The 14,727-nt window shown below is 35.7% G+C and overlaps 1 protein-coding gene across 6 annotated transcripts in view; it reads left to right on the top strand.

Annotated features, from left to right (window-relative positions):
• The window catches only part of ank1a (ankyrin 1, erythrocytic a), a 189,115-nt gene that overhangs the window by 126,350 nt on the left and 48,038 nt on the right, over positions 1 to 14,727 (top strand). For all 6 annotated transcript variants that reach the window (XM_059549699.1, XM_059549697.1, XM_059549701.1 and 3 more), the window contains 16 exons: positions 3,166 to 3,264; positions 3,520 to 3,618; positions 3,924 to 4,109; positions 7,474 to 7,572; positions 7,649 to 7,747; positions 7,834 to 7,932; positions 9,080 to 9,277; positions 9,386 to 9,484; positions 9,855 to 9,953; positions 10,145 to 10,243; positions 12,011 to 12,208; positions 12,307 to 12,405; positions 13,172 to 13,270; positions 13,394 to 13,591; positions 14,303 to 14,401; positions 14,510 to 14,608. In XM_059549699.1, the coding sequence (XP_059405682.1) occupies positions 3,166 to 3,264; positions 3,520 to 3,618; positions 3,924 to 4,109; positions 7,474 to 7,572; positions 7,649 to 7,747; positions 7,834 to 7,932; positions 9,080 to 9,277; positions 9,386 to 9,484; positions 9,855 to 9,953; positions 10,145 to 10,243; positions 12,011 to 12,208; positions 12,307 to 12,405; positions 13,172 to 13,270; positions 13,394 to 13,591; positions 14,303 to 14,401; positions 14,510 to 14,608 (1,968 nt within the window). The remainder of the gene's footprint in view (positions 1 to 3,165; positions 3,265 to 3,519; positions 3,619 to 3,923; positions 4,110 to 7,473; positions 7,573 to 7,648; positions 7,748 to 7,833; positions 7,933 to 9,079; positions 9,278 to 9,385; positions 9,485 to 9,854; positions 9,954 to 10,144; positions 10,244 to 12,010; positions 12,209 to 12,306; positions 12,406 to 13,171; positions 13,271 to 13,393; positions 13,592 to 14,302; positions 14,402 to 14,509; positions 14,609 to 14,727) is intronic.

Genomic DNA, 14,727 nt, shown 5'->3' with positions numbered 1-14,727 from the left:
GGGTTCCATATTGAGACCTAAGCGGTACTCGTATGTGTATAGACTTGAATACTCTGTTGGCATCAGTGGAAGTGCATTAGCATGGTTTAAATCATACTTATATGACCGCCATCAGTTCGTAGCAGTGAATGAAGATGTATCCTATTGATCACAAGTGCAGTATGGAGTACCTCAAGGCTCAGTACTAGGGCCGCTACTCTTCACGCTTTATATGTTACCCTTGGGAGATATCATCAGGAAACATGGTGTTAGCTTTCACTGTTATGCTAATGATACTCAGCTCTATATTTCTTCGCAGCCCGGTGAAACACACCAATTTGAAAAACTAATGGATTGCATAGTCGATATAAAAAAACTGGATGACGAGTAATTTCTTACTGCTAAATTCTGAAAAAACAGAGGTGTTAATTATAGGACCTAAAAACTCTGCTTGTAATAACCTAGAACACTGTCTAAGACTTGATGATTGCTCTGTCAATTCTTCGTCATCAGTTAGGAACCTAGGTGTGCTACTTGATCGCAATCTTTCCTTAGAAAGCCACGTTTCTAGCATTTGTAAAACTGCATTTTTCCATCTCAAAAATATATCTAAATTACGGCCTATGCTCTCAATGTCAAATGCAGAAATGTTAATCCATGCATTTATGACCTCAAGGTTAGATTATTGTAATGCTTTATTGGGTGGTTGTTCTGCACGCTTAGTAAACAAACTACAGCTAGTCCAAAATGCAGCAGCAAGAGTTCTTACTAGAACCAGGAAGTATGACCATATTAGCCCGGTCCTGTCAACACTGCACTGGCTCCCTATCAAGCATCGCATAGATTTTAAAATATTGCTTATTACTTATAAAGCCCTGAATGGTTTAGCACCTCAGTATTTGAATGAGCTCCTTTTACATTATAATCCTCTACGTCCGCTACGTTCTCAAAACTCAGGCAATTTGATAATACCTAGAATATCAAAATCAACTGCAGGCGGCAGATCCTTTTCCTATTTGGCGCCCAAACTCTGGAATAACCTACCTAACATTGTTCGGGAGGCAGACACACTCTTGCAGTGTAAATCTAGATTAAAGACCCATCTCTTTAACCTGGCATACACATAACATACTAATATGCTTTTATTATCCAAATCCGTTAAAGGATTTTTAGGCTGCATTAATTAGGTAAACCGGAACCGGAAACACTTCCCATAACAACCTATGTACTTGCTACATCATTAGAAGAATGGCATCTACGCTAATATTTGTCTGTTTCTCTCTTGTTCCGAGGTCACCGTGGCCACCAGATCCAGTCTGTGTCCAGATCATAGGGTCACTGCAGTCACCCGGATCCAGTACGTATCCAGACCAGATGCTGGATCAGCACCTAGAAAGGACCTCTACATCCCTGAAAGACAGCGGAGACCAGGACAACTAGAGCCCCAGATACAGATCCCCTGTAAAGACCTTGTCTCAGAGGAGCACCAGGACAAGACCACAGGAAACAGATGATTCTTCTGCACAATCTGACTTTGCTGCAGCCTGGAATTGAACTACTGGTTTTGTCTGGTCAGAGGAGAACTGGCCCCCCAACTGAGCCTGGTTTCTCCCAAGGTTTTTTTCTCCATTCTGTCACCTATGGAGTTTCGGTTCCTTGCCGCTGTCGCCTCTGGCTTGCTTAGTTGGGGACACTTCATCTACAGTGATATCGTTGACTTGATTGCAAATAAATGCACAGACACTATTTAACTGAACAGAGATGACATAACTGAATCCAATGATGAACTGCCTTTAACTATCATTTTTGCATTATTGACACTGTTTTCCTAATGAATGTTGTTCAGTTGCTTTGACGCAATGTATTTTGTTTAAAGCGCTATATAAATAAAGGTGACATTGACATTATAGTCCATGGTATAGCCTTAGAGCCCGTGTTTCCCTGGCAGACTTCTGCCTTCCCAAGAGGGTTTTTAATCACCTCAAATTTCTCCGTATACTCCTAAACTGATGCTATATGTGTAATTGCCTCCGAGACCTCCTTCCGGAAGGATGGGGCTTCCGCAGCGTCCCAGTTCCAAGCGGACCGGGTACTATTTCCCAGTGTTATCCAATCTCACCCAGTGAGGTAGTGCTTTGACAACGGTGAGTGGAGCTACATGTTCTGAGCCCCGGCCTACACCTAATAGGGGCGCAGGCGGCTCGCACAGGGCACTGGAAGGGGCAGCACCCATGGCGCTTTGATAGGGATCCCATATTCGTCGGTCACCGACGTGGCGTCGAGAGTGACCGATTGAAAGGGAACGTCTCGGTTACATATGGTAACCCTCGTTCCCTGAAGGAGGGAACGGAGACGCCACGTCCCGTCGCCATGGTTGCTGTACCGCCGCTGAGCTGCCGGGTCTCCGGCTCGGCTCCTCAGTGAAAAACTGGAATGCATTGGACCTGCTGCCTTCTTATACTCACGCAGTGATCAGCGGCAGCTGGATGCAATAATTGCATGCCAATGTGCATTGGCTCGTTTAGTTTACACTCAAAGTAGATTGGTCTATCGAAGCGATATCCCATATTCATCGGTCACCGACGTGGCGTCTCCGTTCCCTCATTCAGGGAACGAGGGTTACCATACGTAACCGAGACGTTAAGTTATCTAATGGGATATTTTATCTAATGTATCTAATACAATGATATCCATAGATTGCAAGTATGACGTATGATGTTCAAGTATTCAAGTTTTCACATTCATGAAGCAGTTAAGAAGTTACAAGAACTTAATTTTATCACATGTACCTTAAAAAACACATAATGTAAAGGAAGTACATTTTAGCATACTTTTAAAGAGAGTATGATCTAATGTACTTTAAGTGTGAATGGAAAGCAATGTTGTTGGCCACTTAACTGCATGTAATTTGTGATTAATTTTAAAGTTATATTATAGTTTAAATTCATACAATTAGCTGAACTTTAGAGTGCTTTTTGGAGCCACCTTAGTAGGACATATGTACATCTTTTTATGTAATTTCATAATTACTTCTGTAATATTTGAAATATGATTGTACAGACAAGCATATGGTGAACTAGAATATATTAAGCACATACTTTTTCACCAGGAAATTATTTATTTTCAAAAAATGCATATGATTAGAAAAACACGGTGTGTGTCATTAAATAAATATTTCTCTCATAGAAAGGAAATACTGCTCTTCACATTGCAGCGTTAGCTGGACAGGAACAGGTGGTCACAGAGCTGGTTAACTATGGAGCTAATGTCAATGCTCAGTCTCAGGTGGGCAAACAAGGGGTTGTTTACTGTATTCTAATATCTGCAAGTATTCACCTAATGTTGACCCAAAGCAACATAATGTATGTTTTCTTCTCCCCAGTTGAATGTTTTGATTTGAACAGTACAGTGATTTTGAATGTAGATACTGTAGCTCTCCAAACTAAAATCTGTCTGCTTGTATTGTCATCTGTGTATTTGTGTGCTTGTGTTAGTTTGGTATTGTATCTGCATATGGGTGTTTATGTCTGTGTGCAACAGAAGGGCTTCACTCCTCTCTACATGGCTGCACAAGAGAATCACCTGGAGGTTGTGAAGTTTCTCCTGGATAACGGAGCCAATCAGACCATTCCAACTGAGGTAATTCTGCCCTTGTAAAAAAATAAATAAATAAATAAAAAGTACACTTAAGCATACTTTTAAATACTTAAGTACTTAGAAGTGCAACCTGAAAATAATGTTTTTAGACACTTAACCGCAGTTTAAACTTAAATTGCATGCAGTTTATTAAAACCATACGTCATGTATAAACTTTTAACATTAAGCCAACACAGATTGCAGACTTCACCTTAACCTGGCATTTTCACACAGGTTATTGAGAGAAATATGGATGTTCACATAAAACAAATCTGAAAATATGTGTCTTGTGTTTGTTTTTCTTGCAGGATGGCTTTACCCCTCTTGCTGTGGCTCTTCAGCAGGGCCATGAGAATGTGGTGGCCCTGCTCATCAACCACGGTACCAAGGGCAAGGTCCGCCTTCCTGCACTGCATATAGCTGCCCGAAACAATGACACCCGAACTGCCGCTGTGCTTTTACAGAATGACCCAAATCCTGATGTCTTAAGCAAGGTTCGTGAAAACTGATGGTAAACCTTTTTATTGCTATTTTTATATTATACAATGTATGGTTCTACTATGACGTCACTTTGTAGGTGTAATGATTACAACCTTTGTAATTGTCGGGAAGAAGGAGGCGGGAACCGGCGGACAATCAAATGAAACTTTAATAATCACAAAATAAACAAAACAGCGCATCAGCCCCTCACGGACGACTGATGTGCACAAAATAAAACCAAAACCTAAAACAAAGCCCAGGCATGGTCCTCTCTCGTCCTTCACTGTCGTCGCTCCAGTTTTATATCCTTCCATCTCCTATGTGGGACTCGAGACCGGTGGTGGGTCGCAGGTGTCGCTGATTTCCCAATCACTCCACCGGCCTCACTCGTGTTCCCACATCCCTCGGCCCCGCCCCACTCGTCACAGTAGGCTAATCATTTGTTAGCATCACACTGGTTCCCTCAACAAAAAGCCAATAGGATTTTTCCATATGTTATAGCAAAAAATAAGCTCTGTGTTCAACCATAGTTCATGAAACTTACACATTTTTTTTCCCATCAAGATAGTCTTCACAAAACAATATAACTTTTATGAGTTTTGAAAACTAAATAAAAGTGCCAGAACTTAAAAGCTAAACTTATCGGTGCCAATAGCCTTTTGGTTAGTGCAGCGACATATAGTGCAACTGCGCTCACGTTGACCCAAGTTCGATTCCCGTCTTGAGGTCTTTTGCCGATCCGGCTCCCCTCTGTACTCCCAGTAATTTCCTGTCGTCTCTATACTGTCCCATATGAATAAAAGGCATAAATATAACAACAACAACAACAACAACAACAAAAAAAAAACTAAACTTAGGCTATAACAGGGGCGTAGCCATCTTTTCAGAAGTGAGGGGGGCAGAAATCACACACACACACACACACACACATGTATATATATATATATATATATATATATATATATATATATATATATACATGTGTGTGTGTGTGTGTGTGTGTGTGTGTGTGTGTGTGTGTAATTTCATTACGATATAACATTTCTGTAATCTATATAGCCTAATAGTCAAGTTTTTTAACAGTAAGATTTTTAATGTTTTGAAAGAAGTCTCTTCTGCTCACCAAATCTGCCTTTATTTGATCCAAAGTACAGCAAAAGCAGTAATATTGTGAAATATTTATACTGTTTAAAATAACTGTTTTCTATCTTAGTATATTTTAAATGTAATGTATTCATGTGATCAAATGTGAATTTCCAGCATCATTCCTCCAGTCTTCAGTGTCATATTAATCAGAAATCATTCTTAATATGCTGATTTGCTGATTATCAATATTTAAAATAGATGAGAATTTTTTTTTCATCATTCGTTGATGAATAGAAGGATCCACAGATCAGCATTCATGTGAAATAAAAAGCTTTCACAACATTATACACCATATCATTCAAAAGTTTAGTCAGTATATATATATATATATATATTTTTTTTTTTGTTAAATAAATTATAGAAATGTATACTTTTATTTAGCAAGGATTCCTTAAATTGATCAAAAGATCAAAAAAATGATGATAAAGACATCATTTTACAAGAGATTTCTATTTCAGATAAATGCTGCTCTTCTGAACTGTCTATTCATCAAAGAAACCTGAAAAAAATTCTACTTAGCTGTTTTCAACATTATCATAATAAATTTTTCTTTTAGCAGCAAATCAGTATATCAGAATTATTTCTGAATGATCGTGTGACTGGAGTAATGATGCAAGATAAATCAGTTTTGAAATCTCAATAAACTACATTTTGAAATATATTCAAATAGAAAAAAGCTATTTTAAATATGCTAGTAAATATATTTCAAAATTTCACTGATTTGCAGTACTTGGATCAATTAAATGCAGGCATTTAAAAAAAACATTAACAAGCTTACTGTTCAAAAACTTTTGACTGGTAGTGGATACTAAACGCAACTAATTTTTCTCTAATTTCTAGCTTTTTTTTGTTTGTTTTTTTTTTTTGTTTATTTTTTGGCCTAGAAATCTATAACTGCTGGACAATAACAAATAATAATGATTTGTTTATATACTACAAACACTTTTTATCACATAATAAGATAGAATAGTTTATATACTGTAATAAATGCTATGTCAATTAGCACTGCACTGTTCATATACTTTATTTATCACCTGCTGGAGATTTTTTTGGACTTGAAAAAAACAAAACCGAAAACAACTGTTTTCATACAGCGATAGCTGGACGCTGTTGTCCATATTAGGAATTACCTGTTATGACTTTCTGCACTAGAATGCCCTCCAGGCTTCAAGTATGAATGAAACACACACACACACACACTGCAGGAGAGTTTAGCGCTCTGTGATTTTCATTTCGCTTTCTGAGTCCGAAAAAAACATCAGGTCATGCGCAGACTATCCTGTCTCTTTGAGTTTAAATCTATATTTATTACCACCAGCTCTTGAAACCCTCTATAAAAACACAGTTGCCCGAAAAAGTGCGGGGGACGAATTTCCGTGATATTAAAAGTGGGGGGGATATGTCCCCCGCGTAATCTATGCCCCTGGGCTATAACCAAATGCTCACCTTCAACAACACAGCCACTGTGCTTCCGACAACTTTCCAAACTTATTTTTAACCTGTTCAATGAAAAGGATTTAAACTGTATATTAATTTTAATCCATGCTATATTACCTTTTCATATAAATATGAATAAATAAAAAACTAGAGCCAAACTAAAACTGAAGTGAGATATTAGTTATAAATATAGTGAACAAATGAAATAATCATAACTAAAGCTAACTAAAGACATATGAAAGCACATATTTTTGTACATTTCAAAATAAGGTGTAGGCCTATTAAAAGTCAATAAATGATTAATATGAATATTTTAATTAAAAACACATCTCCATGTACTATCCAGTAAAATTCTAGTGCATTTAATCTATAAAATAGCAGCAGAGCGAGCGAGTTTTTGGATATGGTAAGATTAAACTTATTTTAACTGTTTCAGGATTGCAATATTATTGTTTCATTTTTTTCTCAGCATATCAGAATGATTTCTGAAGGATCATGTGACAAGAGTAGTGATACAGAAAATTCAGCTTTGTGTCACGGGAATAAATTGTGTTTTAAAATATATTGAAATAGAAAGTAGCTATTCCAAATGGTCATAATGTTTCATTTTTATTTTTATTTTTACTGTATTTTTAATCAAATAAATGCAGAAGAAACTCTTTTCAAAAATATTATCAAACTTTTGAACAGTAGTGCATACAGTTGATGGATTTCTGCAAAGATAAAGCAATCAGAGTAACAACTGTATTAAAAAGTGTGCTAGTTACTAACTCAGTTTCCCATGATCCCCTGCAGACAGGCTTCACACCACTCCATATCGCAGCCCACTATGAAAACCTGAATGTTGCCCAGCTACTCCTAAACAGAGGAGCTGATGTGAACTTCACGCCCAAGGTCTGTCTTTTAAATATTTCTACACTGAACCTCTGCTGTTTACAGTTAAACACAAACTAGTGTGGCCTTCTTTCAGAATGGGATCACACCTCTACATATTGCATCCAGGAGAGGAAATGTTATCATGGTCAGACTTCTGCTGGACAGAGGAGCAAAGATTGATGCCAAGACAAAAGTATGTTTTAAAACTACATTTCTAAACTTTATAGTAATGACAGAGAATTTGTATACATGTTTGTTGTTCGTTCATTCTTTTCACAGGATGAGTTGACTCCTCTTCACTGTGCTGCCAGAAATGGCCATGTGAGAATAATCGAGATCCTTCTGGACCAAGGAGCCCCAATACAGGCCAAGACTAAAGTAGGCATACACAAAAAAATTACATATAGCCACAATAAAGAAAGAAAGAAAGAAAGACCTTGAGCAACTCACCAACTTTTGAATAATTGGAAGAAGAATTTGGTAGTGTATTAACCTCTGGTGCATGTGGGTCTATTACATAAAGTTTAAGCTATTGTTCTTATGAGGCTTTCATTTAGTAATAATTTCTCTATAAACTCTATAAATTTCTCTATAAACCTGACATTTTTGGCTTTATTGTGTTTTATTTTACAAAAAGCAATGCTTTAAATGAGAAGGAAATTGGAAGGAGTTATATATCTTGACTGACTTTTTGTTCTGATAATAAAATTACAATTGACTGAAATGAGTACTGAAACTGTGGTTCCCAATATACTGTATCAGCAGTGCAAATTTAATCAAATGCATTCATTAAAAACAACTTGAAAAATAATATTTAGGCCTTAATTTAAGATTTTTGTATTTGATTTTCATATAAAATATCCATCTATTTGGACTCCACAGTTTTAACCTAAACAAACTAATACATTCAATGTGATGCATATATGTCAGTTTATAGTCAAAATGTGCTTCAATGAAACAGGTAAGAAATGGTTTAATATTAATAATCAAATTTTTTAAATGCATTTTTTATATGAATCAGTGGAAATGTGTTTATAACGAAAACAACTACATTTATATAGTTAGAAAAGTATAAAGGTGGTTAAAGTATTGCTAGCTGTGGAACAATCAATATTCAGTTACTGTAGTTCAAATTTGAGATTGAAAATTCATTTATTGACAATAAATATATTAACCTGGTTACTGTGAATTTAAAATGCATGCAATTTATTAGTACTTCGACAGAATTCTGACTCTTGTTCTTTCTGTTTTATTGCTAAATATACATTACACTACTATTTTAAGTTTGCTTATGTTAAACTGTATAATCTAAATGGATGGATATTTTATATGTAATTCAAATAAAATAATGGATAAATCTTAAATGAGGTAATAATATTCAACAATTTTAAAATACATCAAAAAGGTTATGTAAGACAGAACAGCTAATAAGATTGGAAAAAAAACAAAACCCTACCTGACTGCCATAAATTTGAAAGAAAATATCACTGGCAGCTCTAAATGTTCCCATTTGTTCACTGCACAGAATGGCCTTTCTCCAATACATATGGCAGCCCAGGGAGATCATTTGGAATGCATCAGACAGCTCTTACAGTACAATGCAGAGATTGATGACATCACTCTCGACCACCTGACCCCACTGCATGTGGCAGCACACTGTGGACATCATCGCATGGCCAAGGTGCTCCTGGATAAAGGAGCCAAACCAAACACCCGTGCTTTGGTTTGTACACATTTAAAAGCATAAACAACTAATGTAAATGATAATATTGTTGTTTTGAAATACCTATAAGCTGTTTGCTTACATATAAATATCTCATGACATGCTTAGAATGGCTTCACGCCACTCCATATTGCCTGTAAGAAGAACCACATGCGTGTGATGGACCTACTGTTAAAGCATTCTGCATCCCTGGAGGCTGTAACCGAGGTGAGCAACACATTTCACAGTATAACATAAATTAAGACAGAAAACAAGGATCAAAAGTGGTCCAAACATAAATCATACAGTGGTCATTTATGATTGCTTTTCAATTAATTTCAATTGGAGAGATGTAGCATTATATCATTTACTCACCAGTGGATGCATTTCAGGGAATGGGTGCCATTAGGAAGAGAGTCCAAACAGCTGATTAAAATGTCAATAAGTAATACACGCAATTTAGCAAATGCTCTTTTTTGGGGGCGAAATATTCCCTTAAGTTGCATTTACTTTTTAATTTGAGAAAGGTCTAGTATAGAGATCTATGTAAACTCTGACATGTTCAGATCTCTGTGTCTGTTTGCTTTCTGGCCAACAGTCAGGACTGACCCCACTGCATGTGTCCTCCTTCATGGGTCATCTGAATATAGTGAAGATACTGATGCAAAAAGGAGCTTCACCACATGCCTCAAATGTGGTAAGCAATATCAACAGTTAAAGATGCACACTGAAGTATGTCATAATGAGGCCACATAAACATTGAATTTCATGTTTTGAAAGCAACATTTTCTTTTACTTCTGATTGAATTTTTTTCTTCTGCAAGCTGTACTTGTACTGTAATCTTACTGTATGTGATCACGTATCTGTTTGTTAATGTGTATTTGTAGAAAGTTGAAACACCTTTGCACATGGCATCTCGAGCTGGTCACTGTGAGGTTGCTGAGTTCCTGTTGCAGAATGCAGCTCCAGTGGACGCCAAAGCCAAGGTGCATTTCATTTTCATTTGAGTTTTTTTAATTTTAGTTTAACATTTAATGAAATGTTGGTTTGTTTTTACTGTATAAATGGGCTTTAATTAAAGCTTAGCCAAGCAAAATGAGAAAAACAATGCTGTTTAAATAACACAACAGTACACAGAAAACCGCAACATAACCATGGCATTTATTAAAGTACATTTTAATTTTAGTCTATTTGAAAATCATTGTTTCCATTTTAAATCTGTTATTGTTTAAATGTCTAAAAGCAAATATTTCTCCCCATAGAACAAAATAAAATAAACAATTTTGTTTAAATAGTATTTCCAGTTGACACCATGGTGTTGATGTGCAAAACAAACACTGGATAACTTTACTGAACGTAGAAATTATTGTGTTATATTCTTCTCCTTTTCTTACATAACAGAAAATATGATGCATGATTCAAAAAGACATCACAACAAACATTAAGAGCTTTATGAGTTTTCTTCTTTATTTTCATATTATAGCTATAATTTCGTTGTAGATAATTGTGAAGTTAACTTGTAAAAAGCCCCAAACTATTCCATTCATCTACATTAAGTAACATTTTGGCTTATGACTACAGAAAATATATCTAAACATATTTCTTTATAATAAATAAAGACCATATAGCATACTCTGTGTGAATTTAAGTTTATACCAATTTTTTTTCTCTTTGGGAAGGTAAATATTTTTGATTAACCCACACAATATGATATCAATGAGGAAAAAAATATTTATGATGGTTTACCTGCTTAAAATTGGACACTATACAATGTCAATAAAAATTTTCTTAATTTTTAAATTAATCTTCTTTTTTTTTAAGTGTGTTGCCTCAAGGCAACATTGTACCACAACGGACAAATTGAAACATTTGACATTTTCTTGCAGAAAAAATTAATTATTTATTGAAAACATCAATTTCTTTAACCAAACAGATTTATTTAGTTTTTAATGTTTTGCACATCTCCTATTTTAATAAAAAGTACAATTTCATATTCAGCTGTTGCTCTCGGGCAACATTGTACCATCGTGAATCACAAATATGATCAAACTATCATATCTGTTATCATACCAAGACATTATAATCAGTATTGTTTAAAAGTAAAAAATGAAGAATCATCATAACCTTATCCTTTACAAGCATGCGCATACACACACAATCACATGCATGTAAAATCTCCTCCTTCACTAATGACACCTCAGATGCTTGTGAAAGCTGAGGAAGCAATTCCTCTCAACAGAAAAATCATAATATGTGCAGATTTAGTATGTGAATGACTATTCTTACAAATGCACAATTACAAATACATTCAGATTTTATTGTTTTCCTTACAAATACCATATACTTGCATTCTAACCTAGTTTTCATTATGGTATGAAGGCAACATGGAGTTTTTTTGATCATTTATTATGTAAAGTTTTTGAAAACAAAATGCACCCCTGTGGATCATGCGACCACTTTTTTGTATTTTCATTTATTAGTAGGCCTATTTGACTTATCCTTCCCTGAGATGGTATTGATCAATTAAATGGGTGTCTCATTTTATTTAAAAAACAAAACCAACACGGTACCTACTGTATTAAATCAAAACTTTAAGGTTTAAACCAAATTAAATACAATGTGAGAAAAACTAATACATTTGGCTGTAATTTTTTTTTTAATAAGTCCAAAGTATCATTTGTTTCAATTTCACTGTTATTTGTTTGAAATGCATCACTTATCGAAAACATGATATCAAGCTGTACTTCCATCAGGATGACCAGACGCCGCTACACTGTGCTGCCCGCATGGGCCACAACGAGATGGTGAAGCTACTGCTGGAGCACAAGGCAAACCCCGACTCCACCACAACAGCAGGACACACTCCACTGCACATCGCTTCTCGTGAGGGACACACACAGACCACCAGCATCCTACTGGACATGAACGCCCAACTCACCAAAATGACCAAGGTAAAGTGCCACTCAAAGTCAAGATCACCTGCTTATTGTATTAAAATGGTTGAAACTTTCTCTTGAAACCATAATGCTGTTTGATTGGTGCCATGCAGAAAGGCTTCACACCCCTTCATGTAGCAGCCAAATACGGAAAGTTGGATGTAGCAGTGCTGCTTTTAGAGAGAGGAGCCAACCCAAACGCGGCAGGAAAAGTATGAATCAGCTGCACGCATGCATGTGTTCATATGTATTCATAGAATGTTATTCTGTTCGATGAGATGTTATTAGCATTAATGGTTGACCTAATGAGTAAACACACACAATCAAGTAATTAAAATGAAGTCAGCAACTATAATCTAATTACAATATGTAAAACGTATATTAGCTACTTAAGAATATTAGTTCAATCTCTGTCCATTGACGAGGCTGTTGGTTGATTTTGAAACCAATCATTTTAAAATGTCACAACCCTTCTGAAAAAGTACGCTTTAGCATACTTTTAAAAAGAGTACTTAATATGGAAATAATGTACTTAAGAGTGAAATTAATGTAGACACTTAATTGAATGTTAGTTGCAATAAAAAGAACATTTAATAAATTTTACATTTATGTTGCATGCAGTTAGCTGACGTTTTGTTCAGCCGAGGGCTTTTTAAACTCCTTATGCATATTTATATACAATTTAGTAACTACTTCTATTGGCTTTGAAATAAAGGTAAAGTGTACTGATGAATGTACTGGCAAGCATGTATGGTACATTAAAATATCCTTTAATGTAATTTTTGTTGAAACGGGTATGTATTAAATATTGCTATTATATTAGTATATATTAAATATTACAAAATATAATTCTAAAATGTAAAAATACAAATATAATTTAAATTGTAATAATGTTTGTTTTATCATTTTTACTGTATCTATTGCATTTTCAGTTAATTCTATTGATGGTAGTGAAGTAAGACGTCTCCATCTTTATAGGTTGGACTCACACCGTTGCACGTGGCTGTCCATCATAACAACCTCGATGTGGTCAATCTTTTTCTCAGCAAAGGCGGATCACCACACAGTGCTGCTCGGGTATGACACTATTTATCGCTCTGCTTCACACACTGAAAACACTCTCAGTCTTAATCATTATTCTGAGGTATTTTTCTAGCCAGAAAGTGCATTAACCTGTAGCTCGTTTTTTTTTCTCCACAGAATGGCTACACTCCGCTCCACATTGCTTCCAAACCGAACCAGGTGGAGGTAGCGAGCAGTTTACTGCAGCATGGAGCTTCTCCCAATGCTGAGTCATTGCAAGGGGTCACACCGTTACACCTAGCCTCCCAAGAGGGCCAACCAGATATGGTGTTGCTGCTTATCTCAAAGCAGGCCAATGTAAATCTGGGAAATAAGGTAAGATTGCTGTACTTCGATTTATTTTTTATCCTTTTTTTAACCAAAGTTATCCCCCCTCCAAAAGCAATTTCATTGATGAAAAGAGCAGAAACAAAACAAAATTACATTTTCTCGAAGCGAGTATTTGCATGGCAGAAAAAAAGATAAAATTAAAGGAGTCAAATCATAAAGATACAAATTTTTTCTTGATCACTACGGATAAAAGAACTTGATGTAAAAAGTAAGGTACACTCTTAGAGAAAAGGGAACAAGAGCTCACAAGGTCCACTTTTGTACCTTATTTAGTGATTCATGCACTGCCTACTGATAAATGAAAGGCAAATGAAAAATGAAATGGCTTAATTTGCTGCTCTTAGCTTTTGACGGATGGAGAGGTAAAATTAAATAAAAAACATTTGAAAAAGTAAATAATTGCGCTTCTGTGTCAGATTGTAAAATTTGCACCTCTCTAAGATAGCTTAAAAAAGAAAATGGCAATTAATTAGAAAAATACATGCAAAACATCACACATCAGTATCCAAATATTGCATTGACATCATGGTAACACGCACAATTGTATTTGTTAACGTTAGTTCATGCATTTGTGAACAACATCTTCATATAATGGTATTTAATGTTTAATTTGTTAATATACTAATGCATTTTTAACCTTAATTTCTTAAAGTAGTTAATGCATTATATTGACACACATCTCTTGTCTCTCCTCAGAGTGGTCTCACTCCTCTTCACCTCGTGGCTCAGGAGGGTCATGTTGGCATTGCTGAAATACTAGTGAAACATGGGGCGTCTGTCTACGCTGCCACACGAGTAAAAGCTTGCATCTCTTACAATGAAACACAATGTTTTTTTCTACAGAGTGTACATAATGATTCACATAAATATTGATAATAATAATCATGGTTGATTTCTCTTCAGATGGGTTACACTCCACTTCATGTGGCTTGTCATTATGGCAATGTCAAGATGGTTAAGTTCCTCTTACAGCAACAGGCCAATGTAAACTGCAAGACCAGGGTAAATGAAAGATTGGTTTTGCTTTGTTCAGTATTGTAGATTGTATCATTTTTAAATGACTGTAGATGTCTGCTATACCTTGGAATACGCTTTTCCTTGAGTCTGTCCTCTTTTTGGGA

The sequence above is a fragment of the Carassius carassius genome, chromosome 5 (assembly GCF_963082965.1).
Source record: "Carassius carassius chromosome 5, fCarCar2.1, whole genome shotgun sequence".
NCBI lineage: Eukaryota > Metazoa > Chordata > Actinopteri > Cypriniformes > Cyprinidae > Carassius > Carassius carassius.
The sequence above is the reverse complement of the archived record's forward strand: the minus strand, read 5'-3'. Positions and strand labels throughout refer to the sequence as shown.